The 22570-nt window shown below is 40.5% G+C and overlaps 2 protein-coding genes across 2 annotated transcripts; both read left to right on the plus strand.

Annotated features, from left to right (window-relative positions):
• The first annotated feature begins 3350 nt into the window (after positions 1-3350).
• On the plus strand, positions 3351-11619 carry LOC136097937 (serpin B10-like). The gene is made up of 8 exons (XM_065830868.2): positions 3351-3462; positions 4538-4715; positions 6006-6119; positions 7777-7911; positions 8274-8391; positions 8769-8911; positions 9490-9645; positions 10619-11619. Exons 2-8 carry the CDS (start codon positions 4548-4550, stop codon positions 11021-11023), a joined length of 1239 nt encoding a protein of 412 aa, XP_065686940.1. The 5' UTR covers positions 3351-3462; positions 4538-4547; the 3' UTR covers positions 11024-11619.
• A 2262-nt stretch (positions 11620-13881) lies between these two features.
• Positions 13882-22196, plus strand: LOC136097938 (heterochromatin-associated protein MENT-like). The gene is made up of 8 exons (XM_065830871.2): positions 13882-14000; positions 15321-15496; positions 16395-16478; positions 16867-17004; positions 17553-17670; positions 18348-18493; positions 19589-19756; positions 20805-22196. Exons 2-8 carry the CDS (start codon positions 15329-15331, stop codon positions 21216-21218), a joined length of 1236 nt encoding a protein of 411 aa, XP_065686943.1. The 5' UTR covers positions 13882-14000; positions 15321-15328; the 3' UTR covers positions 21219-22196.
• The last annotated feature ends 374 nt before the right edge of the window (positions 22197-22570 follow it).

Below are 22570 nucleotides of genomic sequence, written 5' to 3' on the forward strand. Positions count from 1 at the left end.
ATTCCTCCAGCCACAGAGAGCAGCCTGGGAAACTCCAAACAGCACAAAGCAGGATTCAGCTTCCTGATCCAGCAGTTGCGCAGCTGACATACAGTTACACCCTTTGAGAGGTTTCTTCGGAAAAATGACAAGTTTCGGCTAAAGCGCATACAGGCCACACATACATTATTACTCATAATGCAGTACTGGGTACCGCGATTGAGACATTCAGGCCACACTTTATATTTTTGATGTTAACTACTACCCGGCGTATTTAAAAAAATGCTCACCGCCTGAGTCACTCAAAGGAAAACTGCACCCTTGCACATGTGAAAACAGTGTGCACATTCATTAAAAGATAGATGATCTCTTTTCAGTTATAGAGATCGGCCCTTTCTCAGAAGTGTTGTAGTTCTTCACAGGGCTAAATTTCTCAGGAAAAACACTACCTTTATTAATTACAGTGTCTAAGCCAAAGCATGTAGAAGTAATAGTTAAGTATGATGAACTGTGCCAGTAGAGTCCAATTTCACCACACCTTTGCTTTCTGGAGGTGGGGAGCAAAATGCCTCAGTAATATTTATACAGGAACCTCACCACACCCTCTGGAAACTCACAAGGTTTTAAACACTGCTGGAATATGTCAGCAAAGATTGCTTGGCAAGGGTAGGCTTGCAAACCTACTGTAGGAGGAACACAACAGATAGTTATCTCGGCTTTCAAACTCTTATCCTCCCCATGCCTCTTTTATCTCCTGAAGTCCTTTTAAAGGTTTAGAAACACTTAACATCCTTTCGTGTTTAAAATCTACTGGCCTGCTGTGGCTGGAAAAAATAAAAAATGTGAACCAGAAATTCTTCCCTCCCAAGTAAATAAACAGTGCTTATACTATTAAAAAATATTTGAAGATGTCGGGGAAACTGAGCAGCTTCTCTTCAAATGTCACTTTTTCCTTTGATCTACCTGAAACAGAGAACACATTCATTTTGAATTAAATCAGATTTCCAAGAGCTATACAGAGTTGATAGCTAAATAAGTTAACAATGAATATTAAAACGAGCCATGGAAATTTGTATCCTAAAATATTCTGTGAAGCAGTAGCTACCATTTTTCTGTGACAGAAAGTCTTTATCTCAAGACCCTCAAAAACCTTTAAAGAGCACTTAAAAATGTTCTGTTTACATATCAAGCATTACACCTACTCCCGAACCCTGGTGTTAATGAACAGAGCAACACACTGTGTAAGAAAGTCACAATGCCTTGTGCTAAGTTAAACTGAAACTGGAGGAAAACTACATGCATTTATATAGCTGAAATCTGGCCAGGGCAGTGCTGTCCTGCCAATATTTGTCCTGACCAAATGGAAACACGAACGGCTGCAACGAAAGAGCTCACAGGTTTACTTTCCACTGGAAGGATACTATTAATATAACACTTCCAGCGGGCTGCTGTGTTGACGTAGCATAGGGTGGGAGTGAGAGCACCGCGGCTACTGAGTCAGCGGCATCGCTCATTGAACCCTGGCCTCTGGTGATGCTAATTTAAAAGGATATTGTAAAGTGTTGTCAATCCATCATGTCAATGTAGCATATGTTGTTCCTTGATACAAGTATAATTTTAGTTACTCAGTATGCTTTGCTTTTTTTTTTTTTTTTTTGCTAATGACCACAAATGTCATTCAAGAAGTGTTTTTAAAAGTCAGCTTTAAAATCTTGTACAAAGGCACAAGCCTCTCATTCACCCTAACCCAGCACTTCTGTGTAAACAGAACACCTCAGTCACTTCTTGTAAAGCAGCAAGTAGTATTATTGGTAAGCAAATTAAATTACTCCCTGCTTTAAAACCAGAAAACCCACAGAAATTGCTCTAAGGGTTGAACTCTATCCAGTGTATCTATCATTCATTCAACAGCACAGGTAAATTTGCAGAGATTACTCAAACCATTTAGGCTTTGAGAATCACTTAGGGCCAATGTAAACAGATTACAACTTTCCTGGGCGCAATGGAAGCAATTAATTCTGCAGCGAACATCTCTCCTACACTATGCTGCTCTCTGGAAAATGTAACACATGCATCTAATTGCAACTCACACTGAAACATTCTGGTTTTTTTGTAGCTACAATTTCAAAAGACCAGAGGGGCAGGAAAAGACCATCAGATTAAAAGCGTGGGGTTCTTCCAGAAGCAGGAAAGTGACTTTAACAAAGCTTATGGCTTCCAAGTTATATTGATGCAGAAGGTTCATAATTGGCATGGGACCCTTTGCTGCTGCACCCTCCAATACCCTACACCAAATTTTGCAGCTACTTGTATGGATCATTCCTCATTAGAGGATGCTCTGTGCCAGCCACAGACCTACAACTTAAGCCCATGTTGAATGTATGTTCATAGACAGCAAGTCAGAAGAAAGGTCTCAGAAGGTAGATTATACCAAGGAGACAGACCTTTGTGAGTGAGTCTTGCTCAGTGTCGAAGAGGCAGCCCTGAAGAGATAAGCAGCTCCTATCCAGGTTTTCAAGGTGACAATATCAACAGTGCAGAGAGGTAAAGAACGAAATAAAGGGCAAGGGTAGAATTACAGGAGGTTTTTCAGTCAGAGGTGAGAGTGGAGATGAACAGATACAACAAGGACAACAGAGGAAGAGACAGCATGACTGTGAACAAAAGTAGGGAAGGAGGTATTTTGGTAGCCAAGGCAAGAAGAATAAGAGGATTTGACAGAATATCTGTTTCTGGAATGGAAAATGAGGAATACATCTCTGAGGTGCTACACTGGTCAAACAGCAGATTTCAGATTAGGGTGGAGAAACAGCAGCAGAAGAAAAAGAAGCCTAATCTAAGACTCACATCAGGTTCTAGTGATGTCACCACTGATAATAAAGACGAGGATCTGGTGACTCTTCTTCAACCTTCAGTATCTCACAGTGACAACATTTCTCTTATTGCACAGTCTCAGAATCCTTCAAAATTAACAAAATCCATTTTTCTAAAACAGAAACCCACTAGGAGTGACAAACACTTTATCAGTAGGAAACAGAAAATAGAACAACTCACGCATAGGAAGTCCTGTCCTTTCTCTGTCTGTCTGTTCTTCAGAAATAATTTCTATTAGAGGAATCATAAAAAAGTAGGTCAACAACTACAATTTTAAACCCTCTAAACCACAAAAGAAAGGTTGTTTAAAGTAGTGCAGTTTCAAGTTGTTACTAATCTGTTGCCACAAAATTGTTTATAGAAATACTTATGCAGTCAGTTTTGTAAGGTTCATGTATGGTATCATACCACCACTTCACATCCCACTCAGATGATTCAGGTCTTCCACAGGGATGTGGCCTTCAAGGCATAATGAATTGCACAGTCATGAGTCATAAGAACCTTTGCAGAACTGGCCCGACGCAGTATAAATTCACCCTATCCTTCACGTGAACTGCAGAAACCTTGGAGACACCCAGAGCAGTAGTGTTTCTCCCTGCACGAAACAAGGTACAGTAATTATTTCTAGAGATTATTTATTACATATACTCTAGGATGATGTTGCTTTGTTGACAAATGCATAGAAAAAAAAGGCATTGGGGATCTGAATTGGAGCCAACAAATGCTTCAGAAAGTAATTTACTAAGATGGCACAGGCATGGTCTAGAAGATGTAAGTCTTAAAAAAATACAGGAAGAATAATTTATTGTACAGCATTCTACAAATTCTAGAGCTCAGTGGCTAGCATATCTATCACAGCACTGTGTTTGCTTAAGTCAGCTTAAGTCAGCTAATCTGTTCCTGTGCTTCTCAGAGCTGTTCCTGTGCTCCTGGTGTGCAAACTGCTTCAGGACACAAACTGTCTTTAAGGCCATACTATACCAACCAGAATAGCTCCTAGTCCCTGCCTAGAGCTCTCGGCTAAACCTACAATGCAAATTACAAATAGAAGCATTTGTGGTCTACTGAATATGGAAAGCTTGTCCTGCAGAAAAACTGGGAAGCTATGATCTGGGCTAGCACTGTAAGACAGTTTCAGGACATTTTTGAAAGTCAAAAAGGAAATTCAGGATGCAATAGTTGGGGCAGTTCTTGTCTAAGGATTGGAAGGAGTATTTTGTCTTATCCTAAAGGAATAGTTTGACTGTTACTGTTACCAGAGTATTTGTTCACTGCAGCTATGAGCATCAGAATGCTCTTGTATAAACTGAAGCATAAAAGTTGTTGTTAAGAGATAATCTCTCAATATCAGCTAGCCCAGGCACTGGTAAGTAGTATTATCCACTGTCACTCCAAGTTGCTGTAAAGGACAGCGTAACAACAGTCCTGGTGAACAAATACAAAATAAGGTTGAATGCTGCTTTTTCTGTAACCCAAATGATAGCAAGTGTCATCAGTGAAACTGGACATGCTCAACTTTATACGACTTACTAATAGTTAATCCTCCTTGTTCTTCATATAGGTGGATACTTTTAGAAAGCCTTTAAATCCCAAAAGAAACTTCAAAAACTGAAGAGAATCTTGCAGACACACAGCAGTCAAATAAGTTGTTCACTAATAGCATCTTTTCTCCCTCTCTGTGCAGGTTCAGAACAATGGAAGCTTTGAACAAAGCAAATACAAGCTTTGCTCTTGACTTTTTCAAACATGAGTGTCAGGAAGATGGTGACAAGAATATTTTGTTCTCCCCTATCAGTATTGCATCTGCCCTGGCTACTGTTTATTTGGGAGCCAAAGGTAAAACTGCAGATCAGATGGCAAAGGTGAGTCTGGGCTTCAAAAGGTCTGAAAGGGCTGATCATTTGGAATAACATCCTCTATACAAGAAACTTACTATGATGAAACAGAGGAAAGCCATAAGCAGAAAAATTACTCTAATCAAAACTTTACACATATATGCCAGCTTCTGTCTTACCCCTGATGGGCACTGTAATTAATAGACCAGTTCTTTACTTGTGCAGGTCAAAGAAATAGTCTACTCTGGCCTCTGGAAACAGGAACCCAAACAAATGAGAGAGGCGGCACTGGTGACAGTGTCTCCTTTTAAATCTCACCAGCAGAAATAAGGTATCATTATCCCAAAGCTCAGTAACTTGAGCCCTCACCAGGGAGAGGGAGATCTGAATTCTCCTTCTACTTTGCCACAGACAATTCCTGTCTCATGTTTCATTGGAAGTGACCCCCACAAAAAGACTCTCCCCTATAGCTCTTGCAAGCTTTGCAGTCTGCTAACATGAATCCACATCCACAAGGTTAGAGAAGAAACTTGGTCAGGATGAGACTACAGCCCCTCCTTTGTAGTATGTCTTTTACAGGCAAAATCACCTGCTGAAATCCTCAACTGAATTTGTGCAAAATGCACAGCTTTAGCAGGGAGCAGTGAGAACAGCCTCAATGACCTAGTTCCTATTGTAAGAGGTGAGGCTTGTGAGTTTGCATCTGCCAAGGGAGAAGTTGTCCTACGTGCTAAGGCAGTGATCTAACTCCTGATTTACAGGACAAAAGAGGGTCAGCAGGGTAACAAAGAAAGCAGCCATCTTCTGTAAGGAAGATGGGAAAACAAAACAAAACAAAGGGCATAGGTCTTCTGAAAAATGTTGTAAGGTTGGATGCACCCCTTTGTAGTCTGGCTAAGGTGCACGTGGCCACAGCAAGGGATTTAAGCATGAAACTGCCCCCATCATTTTCATGCTTTCTGGCACATAGCAGCTCTCCATTTAGACTTCTGCTTCGCTAGTTTCCATTTGGAGATAAATGTCTCTCTCAGGTATTATTTGGTTAGCCCAGGGCATAACTCAAAGCAGGAAAATTTATCTAGAAAGGTCAGGTACATGACAGTTTTGCCCTGCAGCATTCAGCTTAGTGTGTTCAAGCCATTTTGTACACATGGGCCTCAAGAACTAACCAAAGATTTCACATTCAGTCAGGACTGGATTCAGGAATAAAATCTGAGTTTGACTCTCTTCATCACCAGTGCCATGACATCACTGAAAGACTTTACTGAAATAGTAAATTTTCTATTGTTGCATTTATTACTGCTTTTTCCATGACAGGTACTTCACTTTAACAAAGCTGACGGAGCCAGAAACATAACCACAACCATAAAAATGCAAGTCTATTCCAGAACAGAAGAGCGTCTATCAAATCGATGTGCTTGTTTCCAGAAGGTATCTCACCAAGTCTAGTGATCAAGCTATGGGCATACTCACATCTCATATTTCTTGTACTTTCCTTCCACATTTGCATTTGCCTATGTTTGCCTTTCTCAGATGTAGTGTACGCAATGAATTGGTACAGCATCCTGTGATACCTTTACCTAATGCAATACTTATTACATGCTTCCCCTTTTTAGGCAGAATTGCAAAAACTAACCTCAAATTTGCAAAATTTAGAATTTCATGTTACCATTTTCTGTCAATGTATCTCTTATCTTTTTCCTTTAGCTTTGAGGAGAGATTTCTTTCTCAAATTACTACTATTCAATAGGTAGCTATTTAGCAACATGTTTTTTGACCAGGCACAGTCCCTATCTCAGAGAGCTAATCACAAGAATAAAGCTGTCCTCCTACACATTTGATTGCAGCATCAAGGCAACAAAACCCAGAACGTTAACTTTTTCAGGCTACCTATGCTTGACACACTTCAGAAATTAGTCTCCATTTCAGTTGAGAAGTTAACAAAATAAACTGACATGTTGGAATTTGACAAGATAGATGAGTTGCTTGCAATGAATCTTAGAGAAATGGAAATAATGATATTCCTAAAATATTTCTTTGACATACTGTCAGGCGTCTTGTGTCAAAGTATATGTAATTTAAGATAGCAGAAAAATATGGAAAAGCAAACATAATCCCTCTGAGTCAGCAAAGGCCGTTTTTCCTCATTGACCATTCAACCATGGTGGCATCAAGCTCTTCTCTCAGCTCTTTCCCATCACTGTTATTCTTTGTGGGCGTGAGACATTTCCCTCCAGTCTGCCCACAAAGGCCCAGCAGCCACAAGTTCTGATGAATGGGAACATGGATCTGCATCTCACAGTCTAATCCCATGGTTGGAAGATTTATTTTAGGGACTACGTCAACAACTCATTTGCACTGCATGAACAGGAGGGCGATTGTTCCGCATGAGTAATGCTTGTTTGAACTGTAAGAATTACAGAGTGCTGTGGGTAGGGCAAAGGGACTGTTCTAACAGTTTAGAAATTTAAGTGTCTGTTCATGCCTCTGAATCTGAGGTAATGACAAAATGAATACAGCACAGATTTTTAGTTTACTAGTTCATACCATAACTTCCTTGAGCTCATTTGAGAATTTGAGCCCACATTCATTTAATCCCGTTATTTCAACATAACAAATTTACTGCAATTACTGCAACAGAAGAAAATTTACAGAATATTAACATTAAGAACAAAACTATGAAATTTCAGGGCAAGCTTTCCACGTGACACACTCAACTTCCATAAATGAGAAGAGTCACACAACCAGATCTTCATGCATTGTTTAACAATTACATTCTGTCTCTCGCTCTCTGGATATACTTAGTTTCACAGTCTCCACTTAGAAACCTTTAACTGTTTTATACAGTTCAGGCTCTTACCACTTACCTTCTGAGACACTTACTGTGTCTATACTATATGCACAACTTTTAATCATTTCAAATTATTCTTTTAATAGCTGTCTAGTTTAGAATACTTCTTGTGTTGCAATACAGGTGACAGATTACCTTAATAGAAACACTGTACATGGAGCTGCATGAAGGAAGAAATAAGAAATTTTGAACTGTTTTACACAATGGATGAGTAACTTAATTTTTCTTTTCTCCAAGACAGAAATTGGCAAATCAGATAATATCCATGCTGGGTTTAAAGCACTCAACTTTGAAATCAACCAACCCACTAAAAATTACCTGCTTACAAGTGTCAACCAGTTATATGGAGAAAAAACATTGCCTTTCAGTAAGGTAGGTAGGCAATTTATTCACATTATGTAGTGCTATTTAACCTTTATGACCCCTCTATGACAACATACCATAAACTATATTTTCACTACCTCTGCGAATCATGTTGTTGTCCTTTCTGTGAGACTCTTCCTGAGACTTTGGGCACTAAAATTCTAGTTTTATGGGACATATATCTGATTTGAGGGTGATTTCCAGGTGTTGATAAGTATAAACATTTAAATTGAGTATTTCCACTAAAAATACTTTGTTCCTTTAGCAAAAAGATGTGCTTGTAGTCTATGGATTTTTATCACGTTAGCTATTTATTAGCAGTCATGTTGGCAGGCAACAAACATAAGAGAGCTGTCTCTCTTGTGCTGCAGGAATACTTACAGTTAGCCAAGAAATACTACAATGCAGAGCCACAATCCGTTGACTTTGTGGTAGCTGCAGATGAAATCAGAAGAGAGATCAATTCCAGGATCGAACAACAGACTGAAGGTAAGCTCCTGCCTCTTCTCTCCCAACTCAAAAATATGCTGCTTCGGCATTGAACAAAGTGTCTGTACCCAAGAGGCCCAAGGCAGGTAACCCATTCACCTCAGAAAGGTAAAATAGATCAGTTTTCCTAAAGCAGTCATTCACTGACAAGCCCTTACTAAAATTAGTGCACTTCATCTGAACATGTGAGGAAGAAGGCTTACTCTTCTTTGTAAATCAAGGTTACCCCAGTAATCATGCATATGCAAGTAATCTCAAGATAGAAGCATCCTGTATCAGCACTTACAATTTCCCTGGTTTGTATCTGCAGAAATTGTGCCAACACTTTGAAACAGTAAAACTGCACAAATGTGTAAACGCCCTTCTGTTTTCTCTAGGTAAAATCCAAAATATGCTGCCTCCTGGATCTGTAGATTCGCTCACAAGACTGGTCCTGATAAATGCAATCTACTTTAAAGGAAACTGGGCAACAAAGTTCGATGCTGAAGCTACCAGGCAAAGGCCTTTCAGATTAAACACGGTATGGGAATATCCTGACCTATATCCCAGATTGCAGGTAGAAAAAGCAGTGAAAAAAATGAGGGAAGGAAATTCCTGTCAGTCTTTAAATCCACATGAAATCTGGCATGAAAGCTATTTCCCTTAACGCATACAGCTTATTTTCTTCATCACATCTTCAGCATAAAGACTGCACACACTTACTAGCACCTGAGCCACAAGTAAAGTTGTCAGAAGCTGTCTTTAAACAAGTTTCCATTCTCTGAAGGCAGCGAAAACAGAGGGGTGAACAAAGCTGGATGAGTTTGTTCTTCACATTTTCATTTTTAACCATACAACAATCAGAGTGGAATACAGCTTCCTATAAGAGATGTCATTTGACACAGTTCAGATAGCCTGCCTAGCCTCCAAGTGCCTTTCCAGAAGACCAGAGGTCCTCTGTAGAACCTGTGTGCTATGACTTAGAGCCATAAGGACGTCTCAGACACACTAGGCAGCTTCTGCAGCAAATACAATAAACATCCACTGTGCTACTTTAACTCAGTCTTTCTGTGTTCAGTCAGAGTACAAATGGCAAACATCTAATTTTATTTGTTGCAGCATACAACTAAGCCAGTGCCAATGATGCACCTGAGTGATAAATTAAACTGGACCTACATAGAATCAATCCAGGCTGACGTTCTTGAGCTTCCATACGTCAATAATGACCTCAGCATGTTTATCCTGTTACCAAGCGACATCACTGGCCTACAAAAGGTAAAGCAACTAAGAATGTAGATCATGTGAAAAAACAAAAGTGTCATTATTTTCTTATTTTATGCCTGTGTGAGGTAAAAGACCATGTTGCAGTCAGGTTTCTAGGATGGAGGGTACTGATCATGCTCAAGGAAAAGTAAATCCCAAACTTGGTCTAGCACTATGAACTCGAATCTCTTGGAGCTCAGACTAGATCTTTCCCTGGCAGATGGCATTTCTGTGGTTTCTAATATTGATCAGTCCTGGCAACAGACAATCCAGACGCTGAAAGACTGGCTCTTCTTCTAGCTGAACAAAAATGAGGACACAAAGCCAGCCCTGCTGAGATTCACCATCTATACAATTATGATTTCATTCTAAAAAAAACCAAACAACCACAAATTGGACAGCCTCCAATACTTTCCAGGAAGTCCAGAGCTAAAACATGTGGACAATGCCACCCTCTGTAAAGAGATGGATCCTGCCTTTGGATAATAAACTTATTACATTCTCATTTATGTTAGTGAGTGTTCTGTAGGAAAAAAAGCTCTTTTCAGTAAATTCTAAAATGTAGGGAAGACAGAAATATGACCAGTAAATCAATCAGACTACTGTCACTTGACACTGATGTTTTTATTCTACAAGTATTTAACCCTGCTATATTACCCAACAATTACTGAGAACAGCTTAAATACTGCATTGACCTACTGTAGAGCAACATACTCATTTGGTCAAAAATATTTCAAAATTGGTCTTTCACTACTCATTGTGTTTTGGCTTTTTTCGTTGGTTGGTTGTTTTGGTTTTTTGTTTTGTTTTGTTTTTGGTTTTGTTTGGTTGGTTGTTTTTTTGGGTTTTTGTTTGTTTGTTTGCTTGTTTGTGCTCTTAAAACAGCTTGAAAAGCTCTCCATTTAAGAAAAGAGAAGAAATAGCCTGTAGGCCACAGGTTTTTGAACACTTTGTAATTTTCTGATTTTCTTTTTACTAACTGCAGCTAGAAAGAGAATTGACTTTCGAAAACTTGTCTGCATGGACCAGCCCAGAATTAATGGAGAAAACAAAAATTGAGGTTTATCTGCCCAGATTCACATTAGAAGAGAAATACGACCTCAAATCTACTTTGAGCAGGATGGGGATACAAGATGCCTTCACTAAAGGTCAAGCTGATTTCACAGGAATGTCAGAGAAGGGAGAGCTGTTTTTGTCACAAGTTTTTCACAATTGTTTTCTAGAAGTAAATGAAGAAGGCACAGAGGCAGCAGCTGCCAGTTCAGCAGCACTGGCATCACGAAGTCTTGGTGCTGCTGTTATTTTTGTAGCAGATCACCCTTTCCTCTTCTTTATCAGGCACAACAAGACCAAGAGTATCCTCTTCTTGGGAAGGTTCTCTTCCCCCTAGAAACCCAACCATTACTAAACAGGCCCTCACAACAACAATAATGAACAAAATACACACCATGATGAGCATCTCAATAGTCTGTGCACTTCTTCATTTTCCTGTACTGTTCGCAAATCTCTCAATGTTAGAAGAGAGCACATATTTAAAATAACCTGGAATTCAAGCCTCTGGTTCACTTTCCCAGCCAAAGAACCTGAAAATGGTAGTACTACACTATAAGCACCAAGCTGCGCACAGAACAACATTGATGCTTCTTTTCAGCACTTTCTGAACCAGAACTGCCACAATGCAGAACAGACTACGTTAATCTGAAACTGTAATTCCCAACACACTTGCTTTGGTACATAAGAAGACAAGAAACACGAAAAACTCTTTCCTGTGGAATGCTGCTGCATCTCCATTGGTTTCAGCTTGCTAAGCTGGTCACCCCAGGAGGGCTACCTCACCTACATTCTTTTCAGTTTTATACAAACGTTGTAGCCTGGCACAACTGGTAATGAAATAAACCTGCAAAATCTGCTGTATTCCTAATACTGGTTCTTCTTTTGTGAATGCAAAATGGGTTAACACATGTACTTTCTAATCTCTGCCCCACAGCAATTGGAAAATACTGAACAATACAGAATTGAAGGAAAATAAAATGTACGTGCCTTGAAACCTTCTCCTTTGTAACCTTTCATGCATTCAGCACTGTTGCCAGCCCAGCACTGCACTGTTTTGTTCCCATTTTGCTTTGTCACTTATTTATCTGGTTTGAGGCAAAATCAACTTGAAGAATCAAGCCTGTAATAATAGCTTCCTAAGTCCCTTATGGAAGATCACATGCAAATCTCCCAGTGCACACTTACTCCTGTCACAGCTTTTTCTCCTGAGGAGTAGTGTCCTAATTAGACATGCATATTTGTAGAGGATGCTCCCAAGCTCTCTGAATTCAGAACAGAACAGGTCTCATACAGGACTCGCACACACCCCTAGCATCTTACTAGAAATATTTCTTGGGATGGCAGGACTCCCTTTTCCTGTCAGAGAGGATGCTGCTGGCTGTCACTGACTCTGTTCTGCTTTCTTCCATGCAACCAGCTGCTTCCAGGGTCCCTTCTGGCTCTGCTTCCCAGACAGAAATGCACATGGGAAAAGTGCTGTGAAGTGCGTGCTTTCCTGTATCCTTGTACAACCTCAACAGCACTGTCTTCTGTCTGACTCAGCTGTGAAACACAATCCCTGTGCATTCAGGTGCAACTCTGCCATGCCCTGCTTCACCTAACTTAAGGGCTTCAGGCCCCCCCAGCCAAGCCCCTTCAGCACTTCCTGATGTGCCTCAGGAATAAAGGCATGAAAGCCACACCTGGGAAGCCAAGGAGGAACAAAACCATGACAGCACGCATCCAAACTTAATCACAGGCCTTTAAAGTCAATGGAAATGTTAGTCACCTATTCTTTCTCCTTCAACTGTTTCAAGTGTGATTGCAAAGATGACAGAGTTAACATTCTTTTGGTGTTACCAGATCATTATTCAGTGGCAAAGTCCACAAAACTTGGAGCACAAGTTGCATATTAGGGAACAACAGTCCCTCGGGGTGAGCAGCACAGCACTGGAGAATCTAGATCCTTGGAAGGGTTGTGGCTGACCTTATCTACTGATGGCCCTGCTCCAAGCAGGAGGTTGACCTCTGGATGTCTCTTTGAAATAACATGTGTGATTCTCTCTCTTGTCAACATCCATTTTGCCTTCTCACCTCCTTTTCTCATCCTCCCTGGCATCCTTGCATCTTGATTAGCAAAGGAGCTAGCTTGCTCACTCTCAGCACACTTCTTTGGAACTTGGAGTCTCTTGGCTTGGGCTTTCCCATCACCTAACCATTCAGCTGACCTTTCTCCTATCCTGATTTCTTGATAATTTACTCATTGTACTAAAAACAAACCTTGTTTAATTTCTGGTATTTCTTCATTGCCTTGCACAACACTGATTTCTACCACTTTTTAGAAGACTTGACCCACACTGTTCCCATAACCAAGCTTGCAGCAAAATGCTTAGCAAACAGTAGTTTCCTTCCCTTCCTCCATTCCCCTTCCCCTGCCCCCCAGGCTCTTGCAGTTGTTGCCACCACCTTCTCTTTCTTTCACCATCCAACAGCAGCCCAGCTGTCTTTGGGGACTGCAAAGTGACACCTACTGTGCCGTGTTTGCCGACATTGTATTTTTTTCATTCCACCCTTGCTCAAGCCTGCCCAGTGGTGTTGTTGCAGTCCTTGCCCTCCATCACTACATGCTAGTGCTATGCATTAACTCAGTTTTTTTATGTTTATCTCAAATGTTTCCCAGCCATGGTTGCACTGACATTTCTTCACCAACACAATCAGTGGGGTGTCTATTCCTTACCCTGAATGGTCCTTCATGGTTTTGCCTCTGCTTATGTTCCTAATGATCTTCAGTCTGAAGATCTCTCAGAGTCCCATTCAGTCACTAAGGTCTTGAAGTTTTATGCTGGTGTGCCTCATTTGAAACCCAGGATTCACAGTTGCACAAAGCCAGGAAGGAGAATCAGGTCTACAATATCTGTTTATACCCAGAAACCAAAAACGAGCGTTCAGGTTGTGCAACTTTTTTACTAGACTCATTTATTTAAAACAACAGACCAGTTGTCTCCAGAACACCGCTGGAAGGGGTGAGCTGTTCTGCTGTCCTGTCAGTAGGTTATTGTGGTGTGACAATAGAGCTGAGATTATAACTCCCATTGTCCTTTTGAAATGTCTAAAACTGAAAAGTGACAAGGTCAACAAGGAGGACAATATTGCGCAAGTTCTTTTGGGGATTTGGTAGAAAGGAGCTTTGGGTAGGCGGAAACAGCCTGGTTGTAGGGGAGGAGGAAAGGGAGGTGCAAACAGTACTATATATCTAAACGTATTTACTGCTTGACACAATAACACAGAACCTGACTGAGGACAAGACTTGAATCTTCTCACTCACAGGATCAGAGGTAAATATTTAAACCAATTTAAGTAACTTTTCTGGTGCTTTTAAGAACCAATCTATGGCTTGAATGACTGTATAGGTAAATTTTACCATACCAGTGTTACAGTGCTTTATTCTTGCCTCGTGTTTCTCTGGATGTCAACCCTTAGAGAAAAATCTCTGAGACTCAGGAATATTGCTAGTTCAGGGAAGACCTGATCATCAAAACCAAAATTTTCTCTGCGTAGTAACTGTCTCATTAACGAAATCTTCAGTTTGACAAAAGAGTGCCATACTTCAGGTTAGGAACAGATCATTTTCATTCTGCAAAGTCACTGCACATCATCAGGCCAGGGACTCAGAGTAGTATTCATTTGTGGAAAATACAGAAACGTCCATCCTGATGCTCTCTTGGTCATTTTCTCCAAGAAAAGGAAACAACTTTGTACTACAGATTTTGTACTGACAGCACATTGACTGTCCGAAGAAATGTAGTGGTTTGGCAACCACTACAGTCGGCAAACACTCAGTAAATACCTTTAGACTACAGAGATTGCCTTTAAATTTTTGCAGCTCCATTCCATAGATATACCAGTATTAATAATAACAACACAATCTGGTCTCTTGACTGGAAAACAACATGAGGCAGGTACTATTGGACAGATATCTTAAAGTCTGGAATACTCATATCCTTAATGAATCTGCAAGTTTCTGGGCAAAATAAAATTTCTGAAACATATAGAAGGGGTGGTGGCTCAAAATAATGAATAAAACTCCATTGAATAACAGCTTTGCCATGCGTCATACTACTCAGAATGGTTGTCTGGCCAAGAAAAGCATACAAGCCTAAGAATTATGCCTAAATACTTTTTCCGTATCAGTTCTCAATCCCCTACAGATCCAAAATGAAGTAGTGGTAAACTCAGATATGTTGTGAACATATGTACTAAAACTTCCTTTAACCTACTCTGGGAACATTACTTCACTAAATCATTAGTTAAGGATGAAAAGGGAAACAAAAAAACCAATGCAGTTTGCAAATCTGCGCTTTTTAAAATCAAAAGCAGAAAGAAACACAAAGAAAACTGCAGTTGTATAAAAGAGGATATAGCCCCAACTACAGGAAATATTATCTGGGTAACAAAATACCTACAAGAAATGGCTGCTTCTAACTGTTTACTGGTGCAAACAGTATCTGTGTGGAAGGTAAAACATACAGCTAGGCTATTGGTTGTATTGGGTGCATATGCACTGTGTTGCATATGTAACATTTCTCACTATCACGCACTGCATATATTGTTTTAAACATTCAGATAGTACAATTCTGTCTGTTGCCTCTTTCCAGGTTGAGTCATGGAACTGGTGTCAACATCAATTGGCAATTTTACAATTGACCTTTTCAAGAAGGTGAATGAGACCAATAAGGGCAAAAACATTTTCTTTTCCCCTTGGAGCATATCAACTGCTCTGGCTCTGACGTACCTGGGTGCAAAAGGCAATACAGCAACAGAGATGGCAGAGGTAAGTTGCTCTGTGAAGCACACACCCAATACAATACCTAATTCCTGTACTGGCTGCAAAATTTAGCATTCAATAGAAAAAACTGACACCACAATGACAAATAATCAAGGCAGATGAGAGTATGCAATAACTGAATGGTAAATTTTATTAATTTCATCTTCTTCACTAAGAGAAAATGTTCTGTATCACACACTGAGCACAGAGGTTCTCTGAACCTGAATTCTTCTAAATTTTCCTGTACCTTCTAATTTATTCTGTGATTCTATGATTTTGCCACAGAAGGGATATTCCATTTGAGATTCAAATAGTTGACACTAGTATCTTCTAATTGGCAGAGGGTTTTCAGATCCCAGCGCCCTCCCTCTCTCCCCTGTCCAGGATGCCTCTTTCTGTCTTGATTTACACTTTCATAACAACTTCTTGACAATCCAACAGGAAAATAGGAAGGGTTTTCATAACTCCACATGCTCCAACCCAATCCATGCTCTAATGCTACATGGCCACGTTGCTGGCTCAAGGGCTCAAAGGAAGCTGTGATGCTCAGCACTGCCCAGTCCTCTCTGGGTCACCACAATCCTGTTCAGATGCCTTTTGTACCATTATCATGCGGAGAATCATTTGAGTTTGCTGAGAGCAGCTGTGGAAGGGAGTTTAGCTTTGCAGCATGCAGACAGGAGCACTGTGTTGATGTTTTGGGAGAGGGACAGTGCTACTCGTTGTTGTATAGAATTTACACATATCACTGCTTCAGCATCCCTTTGATTAGTCACCTAAGGATCAGATAGCACTGTGAGTTATCACATGGCACAAAACAAGATGTACACAAGATGTGCATTTGTCTTTAGGTCACACCATTTCCTTCATGTTTATTTCTTACCTTTGGAAACTCTGCTTGCAGGTTCTTCATTTTGTTCCAGGAGCAGGAGCTGAAGGATCTTCGGTGGCCAGACCTTGTCGGGGGAAACCAAAGAGAAGAAAAATGGTATCTATTAGACCTGAAATCCCAAGATAAAGAATCTCTAGAATCAAAATATCCAAAACATAGCTTTAGGAGTCCCGTATTTCTTGTCTGCACACCTCTTTAAAGTACAAAACCCAACATACTTCACAACAGGTGCAAGTTCAGTTCCTTTCACTCAGTCAGACTCTCAGAAGTATGGAAGGACAAGTCACTGGGATAGTCTGGAAGGTCTTCTATATGGCAAATCAGTCCAGTCATAAACAGAGCCCTGTAAATTGCAGTGATGGTAAACTTGGAAAAATAAAAAGAGAGTGGAACCCAAATTCCTTCCCCATATACATTACTTAGCATGTTTTTAAAACTTCATGCAGAAAATACAATTGCTGAATGTATGGTTTCTCTTTTCAAGGATCCTGAGTACCAGCAAACTGAAGATATCCATTCTGGCTTCAAAGAGCTCCTTGCTGCCATCAACAAACCCAGAAGCACCTATTCACTGAGAAGTGCCAACCGCATCTACATAGAAAAAACCTTTCCATTAGTACCTGTAAGTTAAATCTCAGAGAGAAGTAAGAAAAAGTGCAAAACAATCTTCTCGTTTGAATTACTTGTCATTAATAGAACAGATTTGAAGCTGATCCTGAATACTGCAAATGAAGAGCCCTGGACTCCAGTGATAAACTTAACTGGAAAATACCAGTTGGTCTGCTCACAGTATTTAACAATGCATTTCCCTTTGACTGTAGTGTAAGACTTCCTTTTCAGGCAATATGGCTTTATTATTGGAACCCCCAATACATACAAGTGTAAATAAGACATGAAAATAAGCACATCCATGAGATGTGCACAGCCTTCCTTGCTTCCCCAAGCAAAAGTGGGAGCAAAAGAAGGGAATTTTCTGTCCTTTGGTAATTTCTTAACTATTAACTCACAGTCCAACAGAGAGTAACAGCAAGATCCTGCAGTTCTCTATGCCCAAGAAGCTATCAAGAAGTCTAAGGGTTAACAACTTCCCTTTGGGACTGAAAAATCCAGTATAGTATAGAGCTTATTTAATTTTGTTTTTTGTTTGTTTGTTTGTTTTCTATTTTGCAGACATACATACAGCTCAGTAAGAAGTATTACAAAGCAGAGCCACAGAAGGTTAGTTTTAAGTCAGCACCTGAACAAGCCAGAAAGGAAATCAATGCTTGGGTTGAAACTCAAACCGAGGGTAAGCTGAGCATCTTTCGTCTCCTATTAAGTCAGCCTGATGTTTCCTTTGGGTAGGTGCCCTTGCTTCCTCACATGCTACTGCAGCAGCCAGACCATGCCTTCTGATGTGGACAGTGAGCAGAGATGCAGTGGGAGGACAGAGAAAGAGCAGCAAACTCCAACAGCTTCGAATACCTGATCCAAACCCCAGTGTGCTCCTTGGGGAGACTCCCATGGACTCCGGTGTGCTCTGCACCAGCTGCTCCTCAAGCACAGCTGTTGCCCTGGTGTTGCACCCACCTCTGCCTACCAGTGTGTTCCAGTGTAGGGGGAGGATGCCTACCTAGATGTGCCATCCTGCACTGGACAGGGGTGCTGGTCTCCTTTTACCTGGTGTAACCAGCTGGCAAGGCAGTATATGGCTTTCTGCTTCTAGCTGCTTGCCATGAAGCTGTGACATCTTTCAGGAAAGGAGTCAATCCCACTCATCTACCCCTGAGAGTAGGGCAGCAAATATCTTTGAAACTGTGAACAAACTGATTGATGCCAAGGGGTGCAGGGGGAGGTGTATTTTAGGCAGTAGGGCACTAAGGTATGGTCTTTTTCACTAAAGTGTTGAGCTGAAAGAAAAAACAATCAAAACATATCATCACTGTGCTAGACTGGAATGAAACATGACTCTTTTGATCTCAAAAGGCAAAATCAAGGACTTGCTGAGTTCACCGCAGACAGTAGACTCTCTCACCAGGCTGATCCTGGTAAATGCTATTTACTTCAAGGCAGACTGGGAAGAGAAATTTCAGGCAAATAATACAAATACGCAACCTTTCCGACTGAGCAAGGTAAGCGTCTCTGGTATCCTTCTTACCGTAAACAGCCTGGTGACAACAGCTACTGCTGAAATCTTTCCATTTCGTAAGTCTCTTAGGTATCTCTGTGGTAACTAGGCTCCCTGTGAAAAGCTGCTTTCAGCAAAATGTGCCTGTGCTCAAGTCACTGCAACATTAAGATGCTGCTCTGGTAAATATTAATGAGACTCAGCTAACAGCTACTGTTTCCAAAAGCACTAGAGTCACTTAAGACCTTTTTGTAAAACAGTATTAAAAGGGCTAGATTGCAAAAACATGACTTTGAGAGTCCAAGCTTCATGAAGAAGAGCTACATGCCATATCACAGGTAAGTATGGTGTCCAGGCGCCTGTGCTGCACAGCCCAGTTAGGCACAAATGTATCTGTTCAAATACAGCTGTAATGCAGTGCCCTGAATGGGTGCATGGTTGCACGGGACTAGAAGAAATGTTAATGGCATGTGTCCAGAAAAGATGTCAATGAATTCACATCAAAAGACAAGAGCTCTGTGCAGTTTCCACCAACTGTAGCTTCTGCCTTCTGATTGGCACATATATACTGGCTGCTTCCCTGAACAAATCGATGTAGATGTTAAGAGAGGTTATACACTTCTGCAAAGGTGACTTTGCCAGGAACCTTCTTCATCATGAGCCCCTTTGGTTGTGACATAAAGATCAACCAGCTAGTCACTTTTTCTCGCTAGCAGGAGGAGACCACAGAAAAACTACATACTTCTTGTCCTCTTAATCCATAGCTTTTCCTCTACCATAGTGCTGTAAGGTCATATCCCACACCTGCTCCATCTCCCTAATCCTTGCAAATATTTCTAACTCTCTTCCTTCCTCCTCTGTGGGCTGCTGTGCATGTTTTGGAGATAAAAGAAAAATCAGTCAGTTCAGGCCCTGACAAAAAGCTCTGGAACAAACAACAAGATAGACAACATTTTCCAGTCAAGAAAAGCTTTAGAAAACGAATGTCAAATCACTGTTATAAAAGCTGTTTACAAAAGTTTCTTCTCCCTCCACTGCACGGAGTCATCGTTATCCTTTTTTTTCAAGGAATAATTTATTTCTTATAAATAATTTACAGAAAATCACCAAGCCTGTGGAGATGATGCACATGAGAGCTACATTTCCAGTTCTCATCATGGAAAAAATGAATTTCAAAATGATTGAGTTGCCCTATGTGAAACGTGAACTCAGTATGTTCATCCTTCTTCCTGATGACATCAGAGACAGCACTACGGGCCTTGAGCAGGTAAAGAAACATGTTACATCCATTTTGTATCACCAACCAGTCATTAAAAAAAAAAAAAAGACAGGTTGGTGACCATATCTCCCTCTCTGAGGACATGCTGTTTGATCTGCTCCACTAGCTGAATGAATTTCCTTTGATACCTGCCTAATCCCAAGAAAGTTCATCCATACTGACAGTCCTTAATTTGGTAAGAACTGAAGACAGTCAACACTGGGCGTAGTCAGATGCTTGGCTCTTCAACAGCCCTGTGACTGACATGCAGTTTTACATGATCTGTAAGAACTAAATCTCCCTTCACTGCACATTCAGGAGGGACAGTACTACACAAGACAACAGACATCTCTTCTCCATGGCCTGGAAGTTTATTCACCATCTTCTCATTTTGTTTGCCCCCACACACATTTTTTTTTCTGCCTGGAAAGCCAGGATTTTGGTGAGACTGCATTTACTACAATAATGAGATTTGCCACTGTAGTTGCTACAATTGCAAGACTGTTAAATTCTTGGCATCTATCATGTCAAGAATACCATTCATTGTTTTCCTCTATTTGATCTGAGCTGAACTCTGGTGACACAGTATCCAGGACACAGAGTGGCAGTGAAAAAATCTGCTGGAAGCAGTTTGCTTTAAAATTGCAAAAGGAGATACGTGCAAAATCATCTGTTTATATAGAACTGGACCAAACCACTTGCTGCACAACTGGGAATCTCCCAGCAATATCTTTCACATCAAGACTGAATTAAAGGAGAGGAAAGACCTACTCAGGGGATGGCAGTTGCAGGTGCTGAGTGACCTGTCTTTCTTTTGCAATTAATTTGGCAGGGGTGGTGCTCAAAACCTTGCAGCATTAAGTTTCAAATGCTTGTTGCACACTCTACCTCTGATAATCAGTAAAACCAATTTATATGCCATGCTTTCAGCTAAACATTAAATTTGCCATTTAAAAACTATTTAATTCATTAAATTGACATACAACTGATTAATTCATAGTTAATTAATTGGTTTTTCCTTGCAAACATCAAATTCCTTCTCTTTCTTAAATGATAGCTGGAAAGAGAACTGACGTATGAGAAGCTATCTGAATGGACTGATTCCAAGAAGAAGACCGAAACTCTTGTGGATCTGCACCTACCTAAATTCAAAATGGAGGAGAAATATGACCTCGGCGATAATCTGATCAACATGGGAATGCGCACTGCCTTCCGTCACGATGCTGACTTCAGTGCAATGGTTGCGAAGGGTGATGTGCACATCTCCAAAGTTTTGCACAAGTCTTTTGTTGCAGTTGATGAGAAAGGCACTGAGGCAGCTGCTGCTACTGCTGTAATGATATCATTTACAAGTACACCTATTAACCGTGTTCTGGAAATTAAGATTGACCACCCCTTCCACTTCTTCATTAGACACAATGCATCCAAGAGCATCCTCTTTTTTGGCAGATTCTGCTGTCCCCCAGAATGAGCTATTACTTGCTCCCAGATAGCACCCAAGGTTCACTGTGTGATGGGAAAATGTGATCTGCAGTCCTAAAATCTCAATGTTAAGCCATATAGCCATATGTACTGAAAGTGTATTTCCTTTTTCTTCCTCCCAAGTAAGGTAGCACCTGGAAACCACACTGTGCTTCAAAGACTACCCCTCTGCTGCTTCTTTCCATTGTCCTAATGAGACAACCCTTCACAAAAAACAGTGTAGAATTTTGCTCCCCTGCATCAAACCTGCTGTTCTGGCTTTGTTGTTTGAGAGTGAGGTGGAGCCATAAAAGCTCTCTGCACACAGGCCATCACCTAGCCCTATGCCAAATGCTGACTTCAAGAGAAATCTCCCAGAGAGGAAAAAAATCCCTGAAAAAAACCAAACCAAACCAAACCAAACCAAACCAAACCAAACCAAACCAAACCAAACCAAACCAAACCAAACCAAACCAAACCAAACCAAACCAAACCACACCAAACCAAACCAAACCAAACCAAACCAAACCAAATCACACCAAACCAAATCCCACCAACAACCTTGGAGAAATCTGTATGCTCTCCTTTTCTCATTGGAAAAAGTGCATTTGCCTTACAATTACAGTTTCCTTATGTTCATTTCAAATTTAAAGACTCTTGGAAACTATAAAAATTTAATATAAACCCACAATAACCTCCAAAGGCCCCTTACCTTCCCCTGTCTCACCAGATTTATATAGACATTTTACATTCCTTTTCTCCTACCCTTGTAGCTTATGAAAAAAATGAGGCAGCAAGGCAAAACAGTCCAGCCCGTAACATTTAATCTCTGACTTCTAATCATCTTGTATTTTTTCCTCATTTTTCTAAACTTTGTCCTTTAAGGTTGATGAGACTTCCAACTAGCAAAAATGCTAAGAAAACTATGAGCAACATGACACCTTGCTGACTCTTACTGATATACAATAAAAACCCTTCAGAAGTCAAATCTACTTCCTCTTTTTATTTTACCTGCTTCCTGGTTAATATCTGCACAACTTCCAACAATACCTGTACTATTGATCAATGCAGGATTTGTAACTTATGAGGGTATCTCAGCAAAAATAATCATAGCATTGACAGAAACACCAGTGAGATTTTGATCGATGCTTTACTTTCAAATTTTACCATGACCTGCATTTAATTAAATTAACTTGGAGTTGTACTTGTGTTATTCAAGACACTGATGAGTTACCTGGTTCTCTTAGAGCATCCTGTAAGGTGCACAGCTGGAGCATATTTCCATTCTTGCCATTCCAAATCAACCACCACATCATCCTGATCAACAAAGCTGAGAAAGTTTAATACACTAGTGTCTTATTT

The sequence above is a fragment of the Patagioenas fasciata genome, chromosome 2, assembly GCF_037038585.1.
Source record: "Patagioenas fasciata isolate bPatFas1 chromosome 2, bPatFas1.hap1, whole genome shotgun sequence".
NCBI classification, from domain to species: domain Eukaryota; kingdom Metazoa; phylum Chordata; class Aves; order Columbiformes; family Columbidae; genus Patagioenas; species Patagioenas fasciata.

Excerpts from the sequence above, each read along its gene's own strand:
- LOC136097938 (XM_065830871.2), top strand. The coding sequence starts at position 15,329 with ATGGAACTGGTGTCAACATCAATTGGCAATTTTACAATTGACCTTTTC. Across the intron at positions 17,005-17,552 it reads AAACCTTTCCATTAGTACCT|ACATACATACAGCTCAGTAA; the intron begins GTAAGTTAAATC and ends TCTATTTTGCAG. Across the intron at positions 18,494-19,588 it reads AACCTTTCCGACTGAGCAAG|AAAATCACCAAGCCTGTGGA; the intron begins GTAAGCGTCTCT and ends AATAATTTACAG.
- LOC136097937 (XM_065830868.2), top strand. The coding sequence starts at position 4,548 with ATGGAAGCTTTGAACAAAGCAAATACAAGCTTTGCTCTTGACTTTTTC. Across the intron at positions 6,120-7,776 it reads GATGTGCTTGTTTCCAGAAG|ACAGAAATTGGCAAATCAGA; the intron begins GTATCTCACCAA and ends CTTTTCTCCAAG. Across the intron at positions 8,912-9,489 it reads GGCCTTTCAGATTAAACACG|CATACAACTAAGCCAGTGCC; the intron begins GTATGGGAATAT and ends TATTTGTTGCAG.